The following is a 26,828-nucleotide window of genomic DNA, read 5'->3' as shown; positions in this document are numbered from 1 at the left end:
GTATAGTGTATATTGCCACTATATATTTCTCTATCCAAAACTAGAGTGAATTTCTAGTATCAAGCATATGTAACAGTGGAATTCAAGATCAGCAATTTTAAATTTTTAATAATCAAATATCCGAATCTAAGGTATTTCGAATAATAGTTACAGTATATTCATGTATTCTGCCAAAAGTATAAAATTGAAGCCTTTGGATGCTTCAGCACAAATATATGAATTAATCACATTTGGATTCAGACTTTACCAAGAAACTTCTGGCTTCTTCATCACTGACATCACTGTATTGTGAAAACAAAAAACAATTATGATACGGTAAAGTGAAAGAAAAAAAAAAAACTTTAAAATAAATTAAACCATTAGAGAAAGAGATCATGCAAAAATTACCTGTCTATAGCTTCTGTTTTGGGGATCAATGTGAGTCCCTTAGCAGCAAGATGTTCGCAGAAACTTTGAAGGTTTTTCTCTTGGCAGAAATTGCAAAGATGTTTAAGGAAATCGTTGAATTGTTTTGGTTCCTTCACATAAATATTTTTGTGAAATCAACAAGTTACCATGAATCTCATGCAAAAAGAAGCATAGGAGGATTGAACAAACAAATTCATAGACGGATAAGATAACAAATAAATTAGATGCAGTGTTGTTAATTGCGGACTGTAGAAAATAGTGGTTTTTCAACGTCCACTATGCTACATTGCTATAGTGCTAGTGATCGGTTCAAATTCTGCTATGCTATAGCGCGCTATTTGTAATTTTGCATTCAAGAGGAAATGGATTACCTGCTCAAGTATGCAACCTTTGCGAAGCGCAACTAAACAGTCCAGTGCTTTGGGATAGTTATCACCTTCATGGGAGTCCTCCACCATATCAAATATTTTATCTTTCATATCCTTGATTGCTTTTACAACCCAATCTGGACTGTCTCGGCGTGAAATCATGGCTTCAAAATCTTGGACAGGAGTCAGATCCCCGATTTTCTCAACTTTAATAGACGTATATTCGATGAGATTGGCAGGCGGGGCTGTGATGTTTTCTTTACCCTCTTCATCACTTGTCTTTCCTCGCAAAAAACGCCTTGGCTTTTTCTGCAGTGAGATATTTCAAATATAAAACTTATCTGAAATTAGTACCGTCTACTCGACTAAGAACTAAGTACTCATTCTTACCAAGGGATTTCCCTGCATCTCAAAAGATCTACGATATGAGTCAATGACAGATTGGTTCTGCAAAACCAAGTCAGTCTCAGGTTCTGTAATTTTCCTGAGTGTATAATCGAGAGGTGGCACTGAAGCATCTGGATGCTTTGATTTCAGATCAAGATAATGATAAAAGCGCTGAAAAGACACAAAAAATCTGATGTCAGAAGCCAAATTTCAAACCCTTGTAAGAGAAAAAAAAATCAAAAAGAAAATGAAATGGGGAAATATAAAAAAGAAGGAAGTAAAATAGAAACTGATAGGTGGATCAAATATGTACCGCCAGTACTGGATTTGGGGTAAAGTCAGGAAGCAAAACTTCCTGTTTCCCATCTGGTGCAAGATCAAGCATTTTTATGAAGTTAGCTGCTGATTCTAGTTGTTGTTCATTTGGCTGGCACGATGCTGGGAAACTACTGAAAGAAGGAAACTGAAACTCACGCACATCCTCGGCAAAAGGAAGAATATTGAAGTAAAATGAATCAGGCTGCACAGGATAATCATAAAAGCAAGAAATTTTAATTATTAAATAAAAAAGGAAGTCACGGAATAGAAACCAGAGAAAGTAAACCAAAAAATAACACAAACTGAGACCAAAAAAAAAAACCTACAAGATTTTCTCTATCAGATACATTGGGTGTCAAGACCCCAATAACAACATTCGCTTGTCCCTGTCTCCAGACGCACCGTAAAATTGCAACCTTATTCATTTCCTTCATAGCCCTTGATAGTGCAGAAACTGCCAGTACAGCCTTTGTATTCCCCGGTTCAGCTATGAACACATAGACATCTTTCATGTATTGGTGTCTTTAGTGTGCACATTTTAAAACAAAAAGAAAAGTGAAATAATGAGTCCGGAAGTCTTCTTTAAGGGTGTGTTTGGATTGAGGGTTTATGAGGGGAAAGGAGGGGAGGGTTCAATTTTATTTTTTAAATTACGAAGAATGTAAAATGTTTTTTTTAAAGTAAATTAATTGTTTTTGAAGTATTATATGATCATTTATCATGTTGTTAATTCAATTTTCAAAATATTATTTTATAATGTTCGTAATTTAAAAAAAGAAAAGTAAGCCCTCCCCTCCCTTTCCCTCCATCCAAACACACCCTAAGTTTTATAGAATTAAATCAAATACAATCCCTTAAAGCATATGCAATCTCACCTCAATATATTAGAAGAATCAGTAAATCCCAAAAGCTTCACACCCTTTTCCGGTTTGAACTTTACAGCATCCCATTCAGCAGAGGAAATAGGAATTATTTGAGGCCCATATCGATAACCTTTAATTCTTTGATCTGGAGGGACAACTTTATCCGGATCTGCGGAACTCTTGTACTCATAATCTACTTTGACTTCATGTGTTGCGAATTTATCAGTTTGAGGAGCCTTATCAGAGAATTTCTTCAGAGTTGGAAATTTCTCTTCTTGTGTTTTCTTGTACACCATTACCTGATTATCATTTAAGGTTTCATGAAAATAAAATGTCTTTTCATACAAATCACCGCTTTATTTAAAAAGGAAAATTTGATAGGTAATACAAATAAAATATTCTGTTAAACATTAAGATGAAGGGAAAACAACATCAAAGATGCCTTCACATGTGTTCACCGTGCCTTAAATTATTCAATATAAAGATAAAGATTCATATTGTCTATAACCAACTCAAGCTTGTAGCATTTGAAAATCATTAATGGAAAAACTTGCAAAATGAAAGACAGTTAACCAACTATGATAGGTACACTTAAACAAGATATTCGTTAAGGACCTGGAGACTAAATCTACATATCATATTGCAAATCTTACCTTAATCCTCAGTTTTGGGCTCAATTCAAGATCCCCTCTGAAAACTGTCACTGGAGTTATATTTCGAGTTTTAAGAGCACCAAACAAAGAAATTGGATCCTCAACATACAACAATCTTGTCTGTGTTTCCTTGGAAAAAATATTTAAAAGACGATCATTCTCATCCATTATCTCCTTGTTTGCATCTTGACTAAGTTTTCCTCGTACAATTATACTTTCCATTTTCATACCATGAGCTGTCATTTGTTTAGCAATCGTGGTAACTTGCTCTTCTTTTGATCCTTCATAAGGATCTTTTATTGGACACTGTGCATTTGTAATAAGGCAAAGACGTTTCTTTCCTTTGTTAGTGTCTCCAAACTTTTTTATTAACATATCCATGGCAACAATGACAGCATCAAGAACTAACATCGAAGTCAAGGTAACCAGAAAGGAGTAGAAGAGATCTATTACGACAAAAAGAAAGGTTTTCAGGAAAATATTAGCTCATTATACCAATCACATACAAGACTGCACCATCAACAAAAATTAAGTTATACAAAAAGTTGTTCTTGAAGCAGCAATTAAAATTTATAACAGAATACTTTTGTTTATGTAAAAAATACATATATATAGCCAGTTATTATAAAAGAATAAAACAGAACTAAAATGAGAGATAAATGGCAGTGAGAATACGCGGTAGGAATCAGTAACACAAATCAATGAAATCTTATAATCTAATAAAAGGAATTTTCCAAAAGAGAAACTTTTAATGACAGATGGTCTAGTTATTTTTCATAAGCTAGTAGCATCACTATTTTAAAGTAGGTCGAAATACAAAAGCATATTTATTTTCGGCAAATAAGATATACTTTATGTAGCGTGTATAACTTTATGGATACAATCACCATCAGTAGTTCCTCGAGGCAGTTGTTGTAAAGCCTCAACAATGTCTCCATCCACAACTTTAGAATTTTTCGAAACCACAACATGCTGATATCCACCAACTTCTGTAGTTAATTCATTATCCGTGTCTGAAAATAGTAAACACAAAAAAAAAAAAGGTAAGAGATGTCTTTGATCAAACCTAAATAACAACAAAACTACATGAATCTTTTCCCAATAGGTAGAGTCAACTGCATAGATCAGAGTCATAATATCATATCATATATCATGTCTAAAAATAAACCATTTAAATATCAATTCTTTTGAGTGGTATGAACTACAAATTTTTCTAGGTTTCCCTCTAATTACTAGACAATCATCCTCTAATCTACTTACCTTACCAAGGCTTCTAGTTTTTAATGTAGATGCTACCTCAATTTTCTTTAATATATTCATTTTTAACTATCTTGTTTTGCACATGAACTCACCTATCTTAACATTCTTATCTCTACAAAATTGAACTTATTGTCCTGTTGGCCTTGTAATATTTAGTCCCATATACAATATTACAAGTTTACAGTCATGTAATAAAATTTTCCTTACTCTTGAGGAATACTTTTTTATCACAAACAAAGTCAAAGCACTCCTTCATAACATAAAAAACAACTGAATTTGAGAAAATAACTAGCAAAACGAACATGATTCTTCCCATGAGAAACTGAAGTTAATCGTGACAGTAGAAACAATAAATAAAAATGGAAAACCTTGATCAAAATTCTAAGTAGGAAAAACAAATTCCTATTAACCCTGATTCCCAATTCTGTACTGATGTATAGCAGAACAGTAATAGGAATAGGCCAAAAGTTATGAAGATGGAAGAATCAAAGATTTTCGAAAAACCTAGACTTTCCCATAACCTCTATAAGCACTACATAGTCCATATATCTAGTTGATATCGGGCCGCTCAACACCTTCTCATGCTCAGGATTGGACATCAAAAACACGGACTAATGCACGTGAAATAACTATAATCTCAAGTTCTCAATACCCCCCAAGACTGAACATCTGAAGGATGGACAAATGCAGGGGTAACAACAGAGATCGCGGTCCTTCTTTTAAAAAAAATAAAATAAAAGCAGAGATCGCAATCCTACAACAAATCTAAATAGTCACTAATATCATATTAAAATTGGAGCTGAGGGTCTAACTCAGCCCCACAAAACCGACTTGTAAGATGAGGACTGCCCAAGCCTTTATAAGCATTACTAGAGCCATATATGTAGTTGATATATGAAACTCGACAATATTGTTCTAAGGAAACCTCTGCAACTGTGATGTAAGCACTAGTTGCACCAAACATGAGCAGCGTATTGTTAGATAACCCAATAGTTAGTTATTTACTATCGAAGTAAGATAGGGTTTAACAGAGGACGGGCATCTTGTCATTTGTATAATTGCGGATTTGAGCTAGGGAATTGCAGACCTTGAAGTTCTGCAACATCTTCGGTGTTATTGGCTCCGAATGGCTAACCATGGCAGAAGGCCAAAATTCACTATTTTAAGCCACCATTTCCGCCATAAAACACAACAGCACCACCACCCTTCACAACTTGACCATAGCGGTTGGCAAAAATTCCACAACCGCAATCATGGCCACTATTTGATAATACTGAACATCTTCCTGTAACTGACCATCAATTCTAATACATTATCCAACTCCTATCATCAATGTAATCAAGATAGCAGAGATTCTTCTACTTAAAATAAAAATGAAACATAACAAATAAAGACCAAGTCAACAACATCACCACATTTTTCCATCATAGATTTGCATCATAAATAAGATTAGAGTAAGTACCTTCTGTTCCAAATAATACAATCCCCACTTCATCATATTTGTTATAAATCAACTGCACATTATTATACAAACAAACATAAAAAGAATAAAAATTAAAAAAAAAAAAAAGATCATGTTAGTATTGAAGCTCTTAGTAAATAAAACCAAACAGAAGATTAGAATAATAACAACTTAAAAATAATAGGTTTCAATATTTTTTGTCCCTGCAAATAGACTAATTTTTTCTTTTGATCCTTATTGTTTTAGTCCCTTCAAAATTTACTAGTATTGGTATTTGTCCGTGTAGAATATTTGATTTTAGTCCCTTAAAATAAAGACTCAAATGAATTTAACAGTGACCAATTTCAATATAAACAAATTTTGTATTTGCAGTGACTAAAAACTAAAAGATACAATTTCATCACAATTTTCTTTCGCAGCTCAATGTAGCCCCTTACAAAAAATAATACCTAAATTAGTCCCTAACATTTTTATACAGAGGACAAATTAGTCCTCAACTCGTTATAACATAAAGACTAATTTATCCGCAATTTGAAAATAGCATACACTAGTTTGGTAATATTTTTTTGTTGGATACTAAATTGGTGTGAGAGACCAAATTGGGTATTCACTCGTACAAAAAATTTACGAAATAAAATAAAAAAAAATAGTAAATTTGTAGGGATTAAGAATAAATTTAAACCAAAAAAAAAAAAAACCTTTTTCTGAACAAGCATGGAACAGACTTTCTCAACTTCAGGAAGAACAGGATGCATGGATGGGCCCACATCAAGCAGCAAAAGCAAAGCTTCCTGTGTATTATTTCACATTTAAAAGTTCAAAAAATTAGAAATTTAGAAAAAGGGGAAAATAGAAAAGAAAAAAAAAATAGAAGTAAAACCCTAAACCCAGAAGAATGGAGTGAGGGTGATGGAAAAGGAAGGAAAAATCGAACCTTGTTACGAGCCATGGATGGAATAAGAAGAGGGAGAGAGGGAGCGTGGAAGGTTAAGCTTGCGGAAGAAGATGATGGGTTGGCTTATTCGTCTTCCCGCTTCAAAGATTGGTCAAATTTGTTTCCAACAAAATTCACAACTAGTATTGCCTTTTGTGACAAATTTTCATTACTCCCTTAAAATTAACAAAACTTCAATTATCCCTTGAAATTTCACAACGTTAATTAATTTACCCCTCCGTCAAATTTTTCTGTTAGTGAACATGACGTTTTGCAAATATCCCTCTGAAGTTTTGCACTTATGTGCAAAATGCCTCCAAACTTAAATTTTTTTTTTTTTTCTCTTAAAGATAAACAATTAACGATTAAATATTAAAGCTAACTATTAATTTTGGAGTTTGGGAAAACTACATGCATATATACATCAAAATAGGGAAAAATGTGTATTTTTAAAGTGACAATAATGGTTATTTCTAATAGACAAATTTTTATTTTTAGGGGTTTATAGACAAATTAATAATCAATTTTAAATTTATATTTTCTCCTTCACCATCTTAGTCTTTTAACTCCTCCAACTCCTTCAACAATTTGCTCAAAACCATTTAAACTACACAACCCCAAATATTTCAATATGATCTGTTCTTGTTTGCACACTTTATAGAAAACTTCATTCTTACTTATTGTTTGTGCTTCAGACAAGGACAATCATTCATCGTATACAATCTAGGTCACACCACAATACTATTAGACCGACATATCATATATAACATATTAAGTAATATTCATGTAAAAAAGACACAAATCATCAGCAAATGAAATATGTGATAAATATGTATAGAGGAACACTTATTGAGAAATGTCAAACACTTAGACATATATTTCTTTACCTTTGAAATTAATCCACAAATTATCCCATTATTGTCACTTTAAAAAATACATTTTTTTCCCCATTTTGAAGCCTATTTTGATGTATATATGCATGTAGTTTTCCCAAACTCCAAAATTAATAGTTAGTTTTAATATTTAACTATTAATTGTTTGTTTTTAACAAGAAATAATATAAATTTTTAAGTTTTTGCACATAAGTGCAAAACTTCAGGGCGGTGTTTACAAAACGTCATGTTCACTAACAGAAAAATTTGACGGATGGAGTAAATTGATTAACGTTGTAAAATTTCAGCAGGGATAATTGACGAAACTTACAATTTCAGGAGGGTAATTGCCTATTTACTCATTTTTTTAAGGATTTCACTTAATATTTGAGTGCTACATTTTTTTAGAATAAAAAAAATAAAATCCAATACATTATGAAGGATTTTTTTTAAATGAAATTTAATCAAAAACACAAAGAATCCTAGCTAGCACGCAATACTCAAACAAACACTCATACATTAAATACAAACGTCTACAAACAAACCAAAAACACCATCCACTAAGAGTCTCCGAAACCAATAAAAACTAAACACCAAAACCAAAACTATAAAGTCATCTCCCAAAATTAAACTCTAAACGCCCTATAAAATAACCATCAAACCTATCTAAAATCTGTGCAACCACATCTTGCCTCTTTTCTGCCGCTGAGCACAATTAAGCACAGATAAAATCACCACGAGCATCACCACCATTATCCACGGCCACCCCATCCAAAACCACACCACTATAACCACCACCAACCACCACACTAACCTACACCTCCACATTACGAGGGATACGTCGGGGGACACCGATATGTATGGGATACATGATATTTCTATTATTGTTTGTTTTTCGTTTTTTATAGTTACATCATTTTAATTTTTGTTACATCTTAGGATGACAAAATTATCTTTAAGGAAAAGAAGAAGAAACTTTATCCCTTAATATATATTTGCCCTTCCTCTAAAATGATGATATTTGGCCATTCAAGAAAATCAAATGAAATGAGGATTATTTAGTCAAAAGAAAATGGACTGTGGAAAACCATAGAACATCACCGACCGTCCCACTCCAACCCATTCATTTCACACGTTTCATTCATTCTTATATTATTATAGTTTTGGGTGGGTCAGGTTTTGGATTTTCATCGTTCTTATTCCTATATAAGATACTCTCAACTCAACTTCAATTCAAGTACCAATGGCATCAACATCATCTTCAACCACATTCTGCAACCTCAAGTTTCACTCCACACGACCCAACAACAACAATGTTTCCTTTCTTCCTCGCATTCTTCACATGAAACAGGAGGAGGAGGACAACAACACCAACCAAATCAATCGAAGACAACTCATATTGAGGAGCAGTGAAATAGCAACGATTGGTGCCATCTTCAATTTCAGGTACCATGTTACTTTTTTAATGTAAATATCATATTTTGTTTTTCATCTAATATTTGATATTATAGTAGAAAATACTATGGAAATTAGACTAAGGTGGTTTGAACATGTGGACAGAATACCTCTAGATTCTGTTGTAACAAAAGTAGATTAATTAGATGGAGGGTAGTCACATCACCCATAGGAGAGTAAGACTTAGAAAGATGTAGAGATTAATGAGCTATGAAGCAAGGACACTTCTTGGATTAGGCGTGTCTGACACGACACCAAAACATATAATTACACTGAATTATATGATTTTCTCATTATTGGCGGTGTCAGCATGTCAGTGTCTGTGTCCGGATCTGTGCTTCATAGTTAATGAGTTAGATAGAAATATAGTATATGATAAAACATTATGGTGTCGTTTGATCCATGTAGCCAACTCCATTTGATTGGATAAGCCGTGGTCAGTTGGTTGTTGTCGGGAGAAGGGTCTGTATTTAGTCTATAAAAGTATTTGGAACATGATTACCTCCGAGGGAAGAAACCTACGAAAACTCAATAAAAATTATAGGATATTGGATAATATAGCTTTTAGAAAGAAAAAAAAAAAAAGCTATATTATATTGTGCTTTGAGTTTACTTTATTCCTTGTTGAATTATGGTAACAGATTTTATGTGATATACTATGGTTATTATAAGGGCTTAATTAAGTTGTTTTGCTATGTGTTTCGATACAGTGGGAAGAAGCCTGAATATCTTGGAGTTCAGAAAAACTCATCAGCATTGGCTCTGTGTCCAGCAACTAAGAATTGTGTATCAACCTCTGAGAATGTCAATGATCTCACCCATTATGCTCCTCCTTGGTAAAGTTTCCTTCTTTTTCTTCAGCGGATTTTAGCCTTAGTTTTCTGAAACTATATGAATTATCTACAATTTCTGTTTTTCATTTCAGGCTTAGCATGATGTTTATTTTTGCATTAGTAATAACTTGTTAAAATAAGATTTTGAGGCGGGTCTGCTAAATCAGATTAAGGAAATAAGATTAAATTAATCTGGGGTTTAGTCCAAAAAGAACCTATAACATATATGTGTGAATCACGTTGCAATAATTCACTTAAAATAATTTAACACGTTTTGAACCAACCAATGTTGACTTCAATTCTGCACTATGGAATTTGGAAGTAGTGCAATGTTTTGTTTGTTTATTTATATATTTATTATTTTAACTTTTCATTAACTTGGTACTTCAAGTAAGTATATATAGTCCCACCAAAATTTGAATAATATTGAACAATAGTTGTGTCACTTACTTAAATTCTTTAATTATTATACAGGAACTATAATCCTGAAGGCAGGAAAAGTCCAGTGAGCAGAGAAGAGGCAGTGGAGGAACTAATAGAAGTGGTAATAAATTTTTTTTTTTTTCAATGGCGGTAATAAATCTAATTGAAACCACGGATTCCAAGTGAAACCTCATTTTGGTCCTTATAATTGTCGGATGTTGTCATGTTTGTCCCTAAGAATTAACTATGAGAATTTTAGTCATTTTAGTCAAATGCTATGTTATGCTCTAAGTAGCATTTTGAGTCTACTCATAGTTAATAACTATGAGAATTGATAACTAATTTGACATTCAAACATAATTTTTGTAGAAGCATCCAATTTTATGGACTTGTCACAGAAAGTAACGAGTAGACTGTAATCAACAATTTACAATTTTGGAATAATTTTGGGATTCACTCGAAACTATTCTATTTGGGCTATGATACATGTTATTTGCACTTCTCAAATCATTGAAGTGAAGCTGAAAATGAGTTGTTGATGATTTGACAGATAGAATTAACAAGACCAGACAAATTTACACCAAAAATAGTTGAAAGGAAAGAAGACTATGTTCGAGTTGAGTATCGAAGCTCAATCTTGGGGGTATGTATGTGTGAATTACATCTACTGAAATCATGAAATAAAATCATCATATTGATATTCATTTAATACATTTATATGATTCGAAGAACATGCTCTAATCGCTCCCTCCGCACATTGCCATGTAAACAGTTTGTAGACGATGTTGAGTTTTGGTTCCCACCAGGTAAGGGCTCAATCGTGGAGTATCGATCTGCGTCAAGGTTGGGAAACTTTGATTTTGATGTGAATAGAAAAAGAATAAAGGTAAAACTCCATCACTCATATGCATTTTCTCTACTGCTTTCTTCATTGTTATGTTAGATAGGGTGATTCTGTTAGAAACTAGTACAACCAAAGTACAATTTATTTGTAGAAACAAACTTCTATTGATGGTAGAATATGTTTACAACTGAAACATAATAAGAGGTAACAGATTCATTGTTTTATGTGATTAACTAAAAATTTGAGTCCCAATAAACGTTTTTTCAATGCTAATCACTTACTTCAAAATAACAAATTTGTTTAAAAAACAATAATTTAGTTTGTATGCACCGTCAGTGTAAACCTTTTTTACATGTACATTTAATCAAATCTCACTTTATACATATTTAAGCAGATATTTTATAGATCAACATAACAAAGGGTTATATTGTGTTTTGATCAAATACATGTGTAAAAACAGTTTTACAACGTCGTTGCATATTGATTAGAGTTTAATTAGTATGCTCTGTCGGTATAAAATAATTAGACACCGACAGAGTATACTAATTGAATTCTATTAATTAATCTCTAAATAATAGTTGACATGTTCTATATGCTATGGAGAAAGAGTCCTTGATTACAAAATTATCTTACAAAAATACATCTTGTTTATTGACAGGCATTGCGACAAGAGTTAGAGAAGAAAGGATGGGCATCTCAAGATACTACTATATGAATAAACTTATGCAAGATCCATATAAGCAACTAGTATAACCAATTAAAACATTGTTGTTAGTGAATTGTAACCTGCAATACCTTTTTATTAGACAACAAAGCTCACACAACCAGGAAGGAATGATATGAAGATATTGTTCAAACCATCTCTAACTTTTATTTGTGGCCCTACTTAATTAACTATACCAAAGAAGATGGTATTTTCTTTAACAATGAATGTAATGGAGTTTGAAACTAAGATTTCGTGTAGTCTCCTCAAGTCTCAAATTATGAATTTTTTTTAAGAAGCAGAAAGCAATATATTTAAAGATCCCTAAAAAGGTCCTCGTGAGCTTAACTTAGTTCGTAAAGATAATGCATAATATATGCAAAGTCTGGGATTCGAATCCCAGACACCACAAAAAAAAAAAAAAAAGACCCCTAAAAAGCACAAGACGTAACCGAAACATAACAAAGAGCTACCACTACATTGTGGTAAAGCCAATACAAAGAGAATGTTTGGACCACTGTGAGTAAAAATCACAACAAATACCCGAGTTTAAGTTCTTTAACCACCACCATAAATGAAGCTTAATGCACTCAAGCAGCCGATCCAAAATCATATGCTTATTTCTAAAAATTATGTTGTTGCGTTCCTTTCATATGATCCAGATACTTGCCAATCAAAATACGTGATGACATACGTGGATATCCTTCTTGAACATATGCGCACCTCTGAACTGTAATGCAAGAGAACCAATATCATATGGAAGAACGGTAGAAATCTCAAAGCAGCTAAGAACAAGATGCCAAACTTGACTAAAAAAGTCATATTCCAAGATGAGAGGCTTGATCATTTCCTCTTTCCCACAGCCTTCCGAACACAGCAACGAACATGATATAACCACCCCCTGGCGAATCAAATTGTGCTGAGTTTGAATTCACTTGCTAGTAACTCTCTAAGCACATAACATCCCTTAAAGTGGCACCGCTTTGTTTCAAATAACATTGAAATACATACCATTACCAAACTGATAGTTAAGAGAGAATTTGATAAGTTCCTTTGACTGAATAACCCTCTACGACTACAATGTCATGCTTTCAAACCCATTTGTGTAAAACGATATCCTACAAAACAATAACGTAACATGTAACACTCTATTTCTATTAAAGCGATAAAACACGCGAATAAAGCATATATTCAAGAAATAGACGCTACGTCATAATACAAAATCCAAAACAAGAAACACGTATAAAAAAAAAATCTCAACAGTCGCAGCGAATATAAACCATATGTTTCAAAGCATACATGCCATGATATCAAAAATACATCAACATAAAAGTTCTCTAATTCCCGACAAATGGGTAAATCTCCATCATGAATAAATCCAAAACAGATAATCGAGATAATCATAAACAGACACCTAGATCAGAGCCTATCCTAGACTCTATGAAACCGATACCGGAGATAGCTCCCGATATCCGACCAGGCATCAAGCAACTCACTGAATCAACTACTCCTGCACAACGTCTACCCATCCATACAGACAGGTAGGCGGTCAAAACCACTGGAGGTAATCATTACATCAATCATAATCAATAAAATAAATATGAACATAAATGAATCATTTCAAGTTCCAAATAATTAACATGAATGTTCAATTCTCAATAATAATTCATAATGATAAATCCAAATATCACAACCAATCACTCACATCCACAAGTATGTCAATTATTTCACATTTTGGACTCACGCAACAATATGATATGTCCCTAAACACGACACATAAATGCATGCGGTACCGTCGTCACCAACGTCTAGGCCGTCACCCCATGATGCCAACAGAACATCATAATCACCTCAATTGGATATAAAATCCGTCACCATCAGTCATGAATGCATGAACATATGACTCGACAACAATGCATATGTTCACACAAACCATTCACCACAATCTCACCAAATACTTGGCATATATGCATTCACCAACAATCCATCATCACATGTCATATATGCACTCACCAACATTTCACCATCATCATTCAATATCAATACATGAATTTTCACATTTCAAATAAAGATGAAATACAAAATATTATAATGAACATCATATCCAACACTTAACAAGTTACTCACATAACTTCATTTAAACAATCAAAGCTATTCATCAAAGACTTATAAGTTAATCGACTTTAGAAAGTTAAATTCGACAAAGTCCATATCAAGTGGCAAACGGCCAACATTGATAATTCCCAAAATAAAGTAACCTATTCAAGTTTGAAAACTCACAACTCAATATTAATCAATCATGTAATCATGATCTTAAGCCACTTACAAACTATTAGACATTAGTTCAAAGTATAGTTTAAGTTTGTATGAGAAAACCCAAATTCACATTTTCCACATTCCCACCCGAAATATCAAGTTTAACATGATTAAGATATTTGACCAACTTTACAAGTCTCACCTAAGTCTATATGAACTGTAGGTTAAACTTGTAATCTCAATTAGTTTGCAAAAGTTCGTTTCGACAAAAATCCGAATTTCCTAAAAATCCAAGTTTCAACCCAAAATGGAAAATCTCAAATTTGAATGAGTAAAACATGTTCCAATAGGTTTAGGAGTATAAACAATAGTTAAATAAGTTGAAAGAATCATTTTACAAAACTCGGATTGGTCCACTAAAGCCTGAAACGAAAAATCAAAGTTGCTGAAACTGGGCAGGTTCGCGTAAGCGACCACCTGGTTCGCTTAAGCGAACAAGTTCCAGTAGCTACCGGTAATGTACGCTTACTAGTCGCTTACCGGTTCGCTTAAGCGGCCGGGTCCCAGAACTTGCTATGCTGGTTCGCTTAAGCGAACAGTCATAGTTCTATAGAAAATATTACGGGTTTCAACCCCTTTTCATCCAAAATCCCCGATTTTGATCTCCCAATGCCCAAATGTGTTTCCAGATAGGTCAATACAACTAAAAAGGTTCACAAGAACACAACAAACATCAAAACAAATGACATTTAAACATAATTCACCAATTCAACCCATTTTACAAAACCAACAACAACAACTCATTTCTCATCATCAAATCATGATTTATGAACACTCAAGCCATGAATCATCAACAACAATATCACTTAGCAACAACAAAATCAATTAAACATGATTCTCATCATAATTCAACAACAACATAGCACAATTCAACATTTAGAGCATAATTCAACATATAACACTTTCACATACTTGAACATGCAATTTCACCAACAACAATTCAATTATCACCAATTTCATGTATTCAAACATATCATCATAATTAGAGCACGGATTTTAACAACTATGAACAATTACTCACTTACTCAATTAAGCACTTAATCATACAACAAATGAAAAATTACACTAAATGATTATGATTGAATTCTAACCCCCTTACCTTAGTTAGCACAAATTCCTTGCCCAAACTTCACTTTAGCTCCTAGGATCTCTACCACTTCTTGAATCTTCAAGCTTCTTCTCCTCTAACCCTTTTCCTCTTCTCTTGCACTTTCTCTCTCTACCTCTCTCAAAATATCTTATGTAATGAAAAATGAATGATATTTTCTCTTAAGACAAAGCTTATATAGGTTATTCCTCTAATGGGCCTAACCCTAATGCCTTAGTGGACTTAACCCACTCAAACAAAATTCTAAAATGTTTCTACACTCTTAATGGTAAAATACTAACAACGATCACTTAACGGTTCACAACTAATTATCTCACTGGTAACTTAGTAAAATAATGGTTCTTGCTAAAACACTAAAAATAATCCTCACCAAAAATTACTAATTTTACCCGTCTAGCACGAAAACCCATGAAAATGCACCCAATGATAATTAATCACACACAAGCACAAATAAACAATTAAAAATAAATCTAACGAAAATCGGGCTGTTACATAACACACTCCACCCACTGCTCCTCCTCTAAGGCCAACAATCTTTTTCTCCACCCTTGCTCGTCAGCCCCCACCCTTACCTCCACATATCATAAGGATCCCTACTTAAATGACCAAATCGAGACCGCAACATAACCACATCTATCCAAGGGCCATTCCAAAAATATGTATTTTCACTGTTATCGACACTACGACTCAACCCTTGATTAAACAAACCCTCACCACCATCGCCTACACCCTCATAAGCGCTTTTCTACCCCTTCTTTTTACCCGACCTCCATCTATCGCATACTTTGATCTCGTCACCTTAAACCACTGATCCGCAAACAGTCTCCAACAACACTTCCCTATCAAAGCTAAATTCAAATCCTTAATCCTCCTAACCCCCAAACCACATGACTCCTAATAAGACATATTTAATAAACCGTATATACTAAGCACAACTCGACAAACCGTATATAGGTTCTTACTCTTCCAAACAGATAATCTTTTTCGAATCTTGTCTAGTTATTGCCAAAAAGAGAGACGATGATGATTCACTCCAATCAGAAGACCCATATACACAAAAGAGATATGCCCAGTTTTACAATTTAAAATCACTGCTGCTTTCACCAACCATGACTCAAACACATTAACTACAACAAGAATAATTTTTATAGAAATTCACTGTCACCCCTGAAATAAGCTTAAAAAGTACCAAGTTTGCCATTAGAGCTCTACTATTACCCTAACTATGAAATTCTGGTTATGCCTTTTAGGCTTACAAATGATCGAACATCTTTTATGGAAAAATATTTCTTAGATCAATTTGTGATATTGTTCATTGATGACATTCTTGTTTATTCCAAGAGTAAAGAAAGGTATGATCCAAACTATTCTACACATGATTTGAATGTGGTAGTAATGATTTTTGCTCATAAATATGGAGGTATTATATGGAGAGGCTTGTGAGATTTATACTGATGATAGGTATACTCTTCAACAACGAGATTTACATTTTAGAGAAAGAATGTGGATGAAGCTCTTGAAAGATTATGATTGCACAATCTTAAATCATCCGAGAAGGGCTAGTGTTGTTGTAGAGAATTATGAATCTGTTTGAATCTTAGTGCAACTTTCATCTTAAGATTGATGCTCAATATGTGAAAACTATACTTGATCTTAGAGGGAGTTGACATCGATGTTTTCTTATTATGACAGAATTTTCATATAAATAGTTACCAATCTAGTAGTATTAAAGTGACGCCTTTTGAGCCGTTGAATATAGACTATGTATTTCTTTGATATGATGGTTTGAAGTTGGAGAGTCTAAAATGGTGGACCTAGATTTGCTTTTGTTAAAGATGGTTTGTTGTATGGAACTTTACAACAAAATATAAGGTTTTTCTGCTTCCAGAAAATCAATTATACTTCTTATTCAATCAAACCTGATGCTTCGGATCAAAACATATTTTAGATCAATTCAAATACCGGGACACATGATTAGTAATTGGCAATAAATATTAGTTCAGATTATTTCCGCTTGGTATGACTTGTATGGCTTGAAAGCATCACTATTGGATCACAAAACCTTCACTTGGCTCCATGCACATTCCTACAAATGGAAAACAAACAAATAGTAGTAAAAGGGTCTTAAAAACATAACAAAATGGCCAAGATAACAAGTAAAGCAAAGGTCTTAACCAAAATTTATTCTTTTAATTTTTATTGAACTTTACTTTTTTAGTTAAAATCTTAAAATGATTTCTTTTTTATTTATACAATCAAGTTTTATATTTGGAAAGATATTGAAAGTAGCATATCCCTACGAAGTTGAGGCAATGCCAACTTACTATTTTCAAGGTATCAGACATCCTACACCAACCCCAAGCAATAGGCGGCCGATGATAAGCATTTCAATGTTTACCGCAAAATCATTCAAAAATGCACAAACAATGAGATACACGACACCTAAATTCTTCTTGAGTTTCCTATTTTTATCCAAAATTAAATGTATAGTATAAGTAAAGTGGGGGAATGAAAAATTACATAGTGAAAACCGAGTGGTTGCTATAAAGAAGTAATACTCACCACCTCTCTTCCTAATTATGTGGAGCTAAGAATGATTGAAGTGGGAAATGGTGTTGGTCTTTTACTAGAAATTAGAAAAGAAGTTATAGATTCATTTTCCAAAACACGTTTTTATTCTTCAATTACTCATGGCTACTCATTTGCCTATTTAATTTTTAGTACCATCTTTTTAATAACATTCTTCACTACTCACACAAGTTAAAAGTTTATCTTAATATCAAATGACAATTAGGTATGTCAAAAGGAAGACTTCAAGTGCATATATCTCTCTGCTTTTGGATCATACAGGAGAGTAACAGCATCCTGCAATAAATCATGTTTTAGTCGTGTTAGTAATGTTACCAATGACAGATTACGGTGGCTAGCCAAAAATCTGCATAGAACATGGCTTTACAGCCTATGGCAGAAACATGACATATATTATATACATTGCGGCCTATGTCGGCTTACAAAGAATCTTCCATGCCATAACACCATGGTGGTAATTTTGACGGCATGAGTGTTTGTCAAAAAAAATTTGAAGAGTCAAATGCTTCAAGCATAGCATTAATTCAATAAACTTCATCTGATGTCTTTGAAAGCAACTGAACCATTGCAAGCGCTCATTTGCTTGTTATGTTGATTTTGATATGTCTGCTTTCAGAATCAAAAAATGACATGATGTTAATTCTATCGGAAGCTTCCATTTTTTGTCACAGTAAAGTAAATATAAGAGAGCAATAGATGGTACTGAACAATATATTATGAATCCAACATCACAGTTTGTAACCATGACTATCCCAACATAATAAGGTGATTGCTAAAAGACTAGAAACTTTAATAACTGATGCATGTAAAGAGGAATAATATCTCCTATATTTATTCGGTAATAATTACATAGAGCCTATATAAAACCGACTCTGATGTGTAGTTGAGACACAGTTTTACAACATATGCCTTTGTTTTCTCTCATTCAACAGTAATAAAAGCATTGTATATTCAATATTTCATGAATCTTAAAATGCACACATTAACTAATTCAAATAGACAATATATTGCAATTTAAAAACAAAAACAACGAAAACACTGACAGGTACCAAGAAATGAGAAACAAGAACGCACTGAAATGTTGTATTAGGATTAGGAAGGATTACCCCGTTGAAAGGTACCAAGAAATGAGTAAGATGGAGCACTGACAATACTATTACTCTATTAGTGTTAAATACCGGCCTGTATTGAGGTGATAACAGGTCCTACTATCTAGTAACCAACAAAGAGAAACTTCCAGACACAATAGATACCAGGAAATTAAAGATAGTTAGATGGAATAAGTTTCTCACGTGCTTAGCAGTCTTGAAAAGGTTTGCAGTAGCGGACAAAACCTTCTGCAAAGCTTTTACATCAGCTTGAAAACTAGAAGAAGCCATTTACACATTTCTCAGCTCTGCCATAAATTAGCTTGCTGCTTGGTCGTGGTAAACGGGAATTGAGATCAACGAGAACAATGAAGAACTAGGTCGTGAACACTGAAAAGTGAAAAGGAGCAAGATAAGGTGTTTGATACTGATAGTATCGTTAAGGTTAAGAATCCACCTCTATTGCAACATTACCATACAAATGTAATCATGAGAATTGAGAAAGATTGCAATGTGAATCTTTCATAATGCCATAAAATCACCACTGACTATAAGAAATAAAAAGAGATAAAGGATGCTGCATAATGATGCAAATACCAACTCATACAATGAATACAACACAAGTGAAATAGTAGAAGTGATTACTAAGAAGAAACAATAAGTGGGAGGATGAAAGTTGGACACATGACAGATAAGTAGTAGCAGAAATTAAGAGCACAAATGGCCTCATGACAAGAAAGCACACCAAATAAAATGTTACAAAGCAGATCAAAACATTTATGTCTCTATCAAACAATCTTGACTTTTACGAAAAAAATATGCGCAAATAGTTTTTGCATAGTCCAAAATCCAAATGACATAGTAGTTAAACTCTCCACCAACAAAACTAATGCAAATTTTGCAACACTGGTAACAAAACCAAGCCTACGACATCATTAAATTGAACCAAAAGCTTTCAAGAGTTCACATGGTAGGTTATGTTCACATAGTTTACTATTTCTTGTGATTCATAAACAAAAATTATTTTAGAAACTGTGATCCAAACAAGTCCCCTATGGTTTCCCTACCACCACTTTGTTGGTCCGTTTAATACTTGGAATCATAAAAAGTTTTTACAATATTCATGAACAGATGATAAAGATGGCCTTATCTTTCCCAAACTGCAAATTCAGACATAAAAGAGACATATTAAGAGTGTCTAGAAAATCCCGTTTTAACTTATCTGAGGCAATAAGATCTTGTATCAGAGCTTACTCAAATAGCTAATGATATTTATAAAAGCTGTAAGTTCCAACTTATTTTGATATGCACTTCCGGATAACTTATAGAAACAGTTAAAACAAAGCTTATGCATAGTTTATCAGAACAATTTATGAAGCTTTTGCTAAGGATGGTTTGACGTATGGAACTTTACAACAAAATATAAGGTTTTTCTTAGTAAAAAAAAAATATAAGGTTTTTTTGCTTCCAGAAGTTCGATTATAATTTTTCTTCAATCAAACTTGATGCTTCGGATCAAAACATATTTTATATCAATTCAAATGATATTTTAAAGATTCTTATATGCATCAGAACACAGGATCAATTAAAAGACAGTAATTGGCAGTAAATATTACTTCAATTTGATGACTTGAGCTAGTTCAGAAGATCTGATGCAAAAGAGCGATGACCTGCCAATAGATCTTTGAAATGGTGGTGAGTGACCCTTACAAGATACATTTATGTTCATTACTTCAACATTGTCATGAACGCTACAAGCACCAAGAAGCGTCCGCCAAATAACATCATTCGCGACTTCACGGGGAACCTGCAAAGCAACCTTCTCAGCTTCTTCTAACCTCCCTACTCTCCCAAGCATATCTATCACACAATCATGGTGCTTGACATCCGCCACAAGTCCATAATCATTCACCATTTTACCGAAAAACTCAAGCCCCTCCTCGACCAATCCACGGTGACTACAAGCACTCAAAATACTGAGGAATTCCACCTGATTTGGCCGCACACCAGCCTTTTCCATTTTTCAAAAGTATCCACAGCCTCCCTCACCATCCCAAATATAGAATAACCAGACATAACCGTATTTCTCTCCGGCATTTCACCGAACACCTGAGCTGCATCAACCAAAAAACCCCAATTTGAGTACATATGAAGCAACCCAGTTTGCACAAAGATATGATTCTCAAAACCCATTTTAAAAACAATACAATGAAGGTGAAAACCAAATTGGGTTGTGTTTAAATTTGCACAAGCATGAGCTAAAAAGATCAATGTGAATGAATCAAGTGAAAGAGTGTGGGAGGTTATTGAGACTTGAGGGTAATGGTGGAAGAGTGAGGAAGTGATGTTTTAATATAGCAAATAATAATGACTTATAAAGGGCATGTATGTCTTAATATAGTCAATAATAATGACTTATAAATGCATGTATGTCTTAATATAGTCGATAATAATGGCTTATAAGGACATATATGTCTTAATATAGCTGATAATAATGACTTATAAAGGCATGTATGCCTTAATATAGATGATAATAATAACTTATAAGGGCATGTATGTCTTAATATAGTTGATAATAATGCCTTAGAAAGTAGAAAAGAGGTTATAAATTCATTTTCCAAAACACGTGTTTTTTTTTCTTCAATTAGTTCACAAATTTTTGACGAGTAGCCTACTCATTGATTGTACTCATTTGCCTATTTAATTTTTAGAAATGTATTTGTCAAAAAAGAAATAAAATTCATTGTATTTGATAACATTTTGTATATACACTTGATGTGTTACTTCTATAGTAAGAGTATAGTTTTGCAACACAGGTTAGGAAATACATTTCAACGAAATCCCGTGAAGTGAACTAAGTTTGAATTGTAATTACTATTTTTTCCATTATTAAATTTCTATATGAACACATTATCCTTGAGAATATGAACCCATTATCCTTGTATAGTAAGCTTTCCACCACTGTCATCAAAATTACATTATATCTTTTTATCTTATTTAGTTGCAACGCATCTGTCCTTTAACTTCTTTTTTATGTTTAAGTCCTTTATATATCAAAATGTGCAAGGCTTAATCCTCTTTTTAATTTCTTTATTAAAAAAAATGCTGAAATAATAATTTTATTAATAACTTTATTTTCTAAAAATCAAGAAATTCATAAACAATATGAACATCTTCATCCTCATCTTTCTTAAATAAATAAATAAAATGTCCACCTAAATACGCCTCCAGGTTGCTTGATTATCTTCACTTTCACTTCTTCATAACTCAAAAACTTTAGAGGGATTGCACAAAAAAGAAGGGATAGCACCACATTCATCCTATATTCCACACCCATACTTTTCTTCATTATTCACGGTAAGTTAAAAGTTTATCTTAATATCAAATGACAATTAGGTATGTCAAAAGGAAGACTTCCAGTGCATATATCTCTCTGCTTTTGTATCATATAGGGCAGTAACAGCATCCTGCAATAAGTCATGTTTTAGTGATGTTAGTAATGTTATCAACGACGGATTACGCTGGCTAGCCAAAAATCTGCCATATAACATGGTTTTGCAGTCTATGACAGAAACATGACGTATATTATGGACATTGCAGCCTATGTCAGCTTGCAAAGAATCATCTATGCCATAACACCATGGCGGTAATTTGACAACACGAGTGTTTGTCAAACAAAATTTGAAGAGTCAAATACTTCAAGCATAGCATTAATTTAATAAACTTCACCTGATGTCTTTGAAAGCAACTGGACCACTGCAACGGCAGCTTATTTGCTTGTTGTGTTGATTTTGATATGTCTGCTTTCAGAATCAAAAGACGATATGATGTTAATTCTATCAGAAGCTTCCATTTTTTGTCACAGTAAAGTAAATATAAGAGAGCAATAGATGGTACCGAACAATATATTATGAATCCAACATCAGTTTATAACCATGGCCATCCAACATAATAAGGTGATTGCTAAAAGACTAGAAACTTTAATACCTGATGCATTTAGTATCATCAAAATCCAGCACATCATTCTAATTGTTAAAAATATAGTAGGATCTTTATATTTATTATATAAGCTTATTATAAAAACATTTAATATTCAATAATTCATGAATAATCTTAAAATAGACTCTGATGTGCTGTTGAAACACAGTTTTACAACACTATGCCTTTGTTTTCTCTCATTCAACAGTAATAAAAACATTCTATTTTCAATAACTCATGAATCTTAAAATGCACATTAACTACTTCATAAAGACAATATATTGTAATTTTTCAAAAAACAACGAAAACACTGACAGGTACCAAATGTTGTATTAGGATTAGGAAGGATTAACCAGTTGAAAGGTACTATGAAATGAGTAAGATGGAGCACTAACAGTACTATTATTATATTCGTGTTAAATACCAAGGCCTGTATTGAGGTGATAACAGGTCCTACTATCTAGTAATCAACAAAGAGAAACTTCCAGACACAATAGATACCAGGAAATTGAAGATTGTTATATGGACTGGAAAATGTTTGAAATGTAAATAGTAATTTTTTCTGTAAAAGTGTTGAGATTCTTGGACTCACCAAATGCCTAGCGGACAAAACCTTCTGCAAAGCTTTTACATCAGCTTGAAAACCAGAAGAAGCCATTTACACATTTCTCAGCTCTGCCACAAATTAGCAGCTTGGTCATGGTAAACGGGAATTGAGATCAACAAGAACAATGACTAGGTCGTGAACACTGAAAAGTGAAAAGGAGCAAGATAAAGTTTTTGATAGTATCGTTAAGGTTAAGAATCCACCTCAATTGCAACATTAACATACAAATGTAATCATGAGAATTGAGAAAGATTGCAATGTGAATCTTTCATAATCCCATAAAATCACCACTGATTATAAGAAATAAAAAGAGATAAAGGATGCTGCATAATCATGCAAATACCAACTCATACAATGAATATAACACAAGTGAAATAGTAGAAGTGATTACTAAGAAGTTGGACACATGACAGATAAGTAATAGCAGAAATTAAGAGCATAAATGGCCTCATGACAAGAAAGGACACCAAAGAAAATGTTAAAAAGAAAATCAAAACATATATGTCTCTATCTCAAACAATCTAGACTTTTACAGCAAAATATGCGCAAATAATTTATGCATAGTCCAAATGACAGTCATAGTAGTTAAACAATCCAACAACAAAACTAATACACATTTTGCAACACTGGTAACAAAACCAAGCCTACGACATCATTAAACTGAACCGAAAGCTTTCAAGAGTTCACATGGGAGGTTATGTTCACATAGTTCACTATTTCTTGTGATTCATAAACAAAAATTATTTTAGAAACTGTGATCCAAACAAGTCCCCTATGGTTTCCCTAACACCACTTTGCTGGTCCGTTTAATACTTGGAATCATAAAAAGTTTTTACAATATTCATGAACTGATGATAAAGGTGATCTTATCTTTCCCAAACTGCAAATTAAGACATAAAAAAGACATGTTAAGAGTGTTAAGAAAATCCCACTTTAACTTAACTGAGGCAATAAGATCTTGTGACATAGCTTATAAAATTTATAGAAACTATAAGTTCGAGCTTATTTTGATATGCTCTTCAGGATAGCTTATATAAACAGTTCAAACAAAGCTTGTGCATAGTCTATCAGAACAACTTATGAAGCTTTTGCTAAAGATATGTATGGAACTTTACAGCAAAATATAAGGTTTTTCTTAATAAAAAATAAGGTTTTTCTGCTTCTAGAAGTTCGATTACAATTTTTCTTCAACCGAACTTGATGCTTCGGATCAAAACATATTTTATATCAATTCAAATGATATTTTATAGATTATATGCATCGGGACACAGTATCAATTAAAGGAAAAAGTAATTGGCAGTAAATATTACTTCAATTTGAAGACTTGAGCTAGTTCAGAATATCTGAAGCAAAAGAGCAATGACCCGCCAAGAGACGTTTGGCCTAGTGGTTAGTGACCCTTACAAGGTACTTCTGCTATGTTCATTACCACCTCTCTCCAAGCAAGAAAGACAGAACAATGATCTATCGGTTTCAAATGTTATCACCTATATGATTGTATTGTACATATCACATGAAATTTAGACTATACTGTAGCCCGGAAGTTTAAAGACATTTCTTTTATCTATCATTTCCCTTAACCTCTCAACATCTTTGAATCTCCCAACACTAGCAAAAATATTGGACATTAGAACATAATCACCACCATGTCCCTTCTCCATCTCGAGTATCTTCTTGGTCACCCTCTTACCAATTTCAACATTGTCATGAACGCTACAAGCACCAAGAAGCGTCCTCCAAATAACATCATTCGCGGCCTCATGGGGAACCTCCAAAGCAACCTTCTCAGCTTCTCCTAACCTCCCTGCTCTCCCAAGCATATCTATCACACAGCCATAGTGCTTGATATCCGGCACAAGTCCATAATCATTCACCATTTTACCAAAAAATTCGAGCCCCTCCTCAACCAATCCACTGTGACTACAAGCACTCAAAATACTGAGGAATGCCACATGATTCGGCCGCACACCAGCCTTTTCCATTTTTTCAAAAGTATCCACAGCCTCCCTCACCATCCCAAATGTAGCATAACCAGACATAACCGAATTCCAAGACACTGAATTCCTCCTCCAGTCAGGCATCTCCGAAAACAATCCACTCGCACTCTCTATACATCCACACTTAGCATACAAATCAATCAACGCATTCACAATCCGTATATCAACCGCATTAAACCCTCTCTTCTCCACATATCCATGAACCGACTCACACATCTTAACATTCCCAAGATGAGCAATAGCAGGAAAAACAGTCAAAAGGGTAACCTCATTAGGCTCTATCCCATCAACCTCGATCATTTTCCTAAACAAAGCCAAAGCTTTCAAAGGCTTATTCATCCTCGTGTACCCATCAATCACAAGAGTCCACGACACCACACTCCGAACCACCATTCTATCAAAAACCGACCTCGCGAATTCAAGCTGACCCCATTTAATCAAACCACTAATAAAAACATTCCAAGTAACCGTATTTCTATCAGGCATTTCACCGAACACCTGAGCTGCATCAACCAAAAAACCCCAATTTGAGTACATATGAAGCAACCCAGTTTGCACAAAGACATGATTTTCAAAACCCATTTTACAAACAATACAATGAAGGTGAAAACCAAAATGGGTTGTGTCTAAATTTGCACAAGCATGAGCTAAAAAGGTCAATGTGAATGAATCAAGTGAAAGAGAGTGTGTGAGGTTGTTGAGAGTGTGTGTGAAGAATTTAAGGGATTCATGAGGGAAAAGGGAGAGAGAATATGAACGTATAAGGTTGTTGAAAAGGAGTAATGAAGTAAGGTTGTTGTGAAAAGGGTAATGGTGGAAGAGTGAAGAAGTGATGATTTGAGAGTGAAGTTGTTGGAGAAAATGGTAATGAGGTGAAGGGTTGTTGAGAAGAAGGGAGAGGAAGTGTTGTGGGTGCTTTGGTTTGGGATTTTGATGAATGGTTTTGTGAAATATTATTGATTTTGCAATAGAAGATGAACCATGGCGATTAAACTTCATATGTGACATTGTTCGTTGTTAAACAGGTTATGTTTTGTTGGAAACTATATATGTTTTGTTTTGTGTTTTTGAGCAAACACAGCGTTGTTTGAGTTGAAAAAGTCTGAACTTTGTGGGTAGGTAATTGCACCGTATCCTGCGTATCTTGTACCGATACCTCCCAGATACTTTTCGATACGTATTGAAAACGTATCGTATCATTAAATTTTATTTTTTAAATAATTATCCTATACTTCCCAATACGTTTCGGAAGAGTATCATATAATATAAATTTTAACCGATACGTATCGGAAGAGTATCATATAATATAAATTTTATTTTTTTATATTATTTTGATTTCTGTTTTTTTCTTTAAAATGTAAG

At 33.5% G+C, this 26,828-nt stretch overlaps 3 protein-coding genes across 11 annotated transcripts; 1 reads left to right on the top strand and 2 right to left on the bottom strand.

Moving 5' to 3' along the window:
* Positions 1-81: 81 nt before the first annotated feature.
* Positions 82-6,815, bottom strand: LOC11423056 (ATP-dependent DNA helicase 2 subunit KU80). Its single transcript, XM_003605024.4, has 12 exons — positions 6,654-6,815; positions 6,418-6,510; positions 5,720-5,771; positions 3,879-4,010; positions 2,998-3,401; positions 2,357-2,643; positions 1,808-2,003; positions 1,477-1,683; positions 1,167-1,334; positions 780-1,085; positions 388-518; positions 82-281 (listed from the first exon to the last, which is right to left on the bottom strand). The coding sequence occupies exons 1-12, from the start codon at positions 6,666-6,668 to the stop codon at positions 221-223; spliced, it is 2,052 nt and encodes a 683-aa protein (XP_003605072.1). The 5' UTR covers positions 6,669-6,815; the 3' UTR covers positions 82-220.
* Positions 6,816-8,549: 1,734 nt separating this feature from the next.
* Positions 8,550-12,061, top strand: LOC11423993 (uncharacterized). Its single transcript, XM_003605023.4, has 6 exons — positions 8,550-8,971; positions 9,691-9,816; positions 10,288-10,357; positions 10,787-10,879; positions 11,009-11,122; positions 11,739-12,061. Exons 1-6 carry the CDS (start codon positions 8,769-8,771, stop codon positions 11,793-11,795), a joined length of 663 nt encoding a protein of 220 aa, XP_003605071.1. The 5' UTR covers positions 8,550-8,768; the 3' UTR covers positions 11,796-12,061.
* Positions 12,062-17,075: 5,014 nt separating this feature from the next.
* On the bottom strand, positions 17,076-26,530 carry LOC11418936 (pentatricopeptide repeat-containing protein At1g09220, mitochondrial). 9 transcript variants are annotated; one of them, XM_039833480.1, is made up of 7 exons: positions 24,780-26,530; positions 23,455-23,611; positions 22,614-22,684; positions 22,100-22,351; positions 20,501-20,998; positions 18,220-19,274; positions 17,076-18,072 (listed from the first exon to the last, which is right to left on the bottom strand). In XM_039833480.1, the coding sequence occupies exon 1, from the start codon at positions 26,472-26,474 to the stop codon at positions 24,990-24,992; it is 1,485 nt and encodes a 494-aa protein (XP_039689414.1). In that variant the 5' UTR covers positions 26,475-26,530; the 3' UTR covers positions 17,076-18,072; positions 18,220-19,274; positions 20,501-20,998; positions 22,100-22,351; positions 22,614-22,684; positions 23,455-23,611; positions 24,780-24,989. The 9 variants fall into 9 exon arrangements, with proteins under 9 accessions (XP_039689414.1, XP_024636625.1, XP_039689415.1 ...); XM_024780857.2 differs by having other exon boundaries at positions 17,076-18,402; positions 19,089-19,274; XM_039833481.1 differs by having other exon boundaries at positions 19,089-19,274.
* Positions 26,531-26,828: the final 298 nt, after the last annotated feature.

Source organism: Medicago truncatula, chromosome 4, assembly GCF_003473485.1.
Source record: "Medicago truncatula cultivar Jemalong A17 chromosome 4, MtrunA17r5.0-ANR, whole genome shotgun sequence".
In the NCBI taxonomy this organism is placed as follows: Eukaryota; Viridiplantae; Streptophyta; class Magnoliopsida; order Fabales; family Fabaceae; genus Medicago; species Medicago truncatula.
The sequence above is the reverse complement of the archived record's forward strand: the minus strand, read 5'-3'. Positions and strand labels throughout refer to the sequence as shown.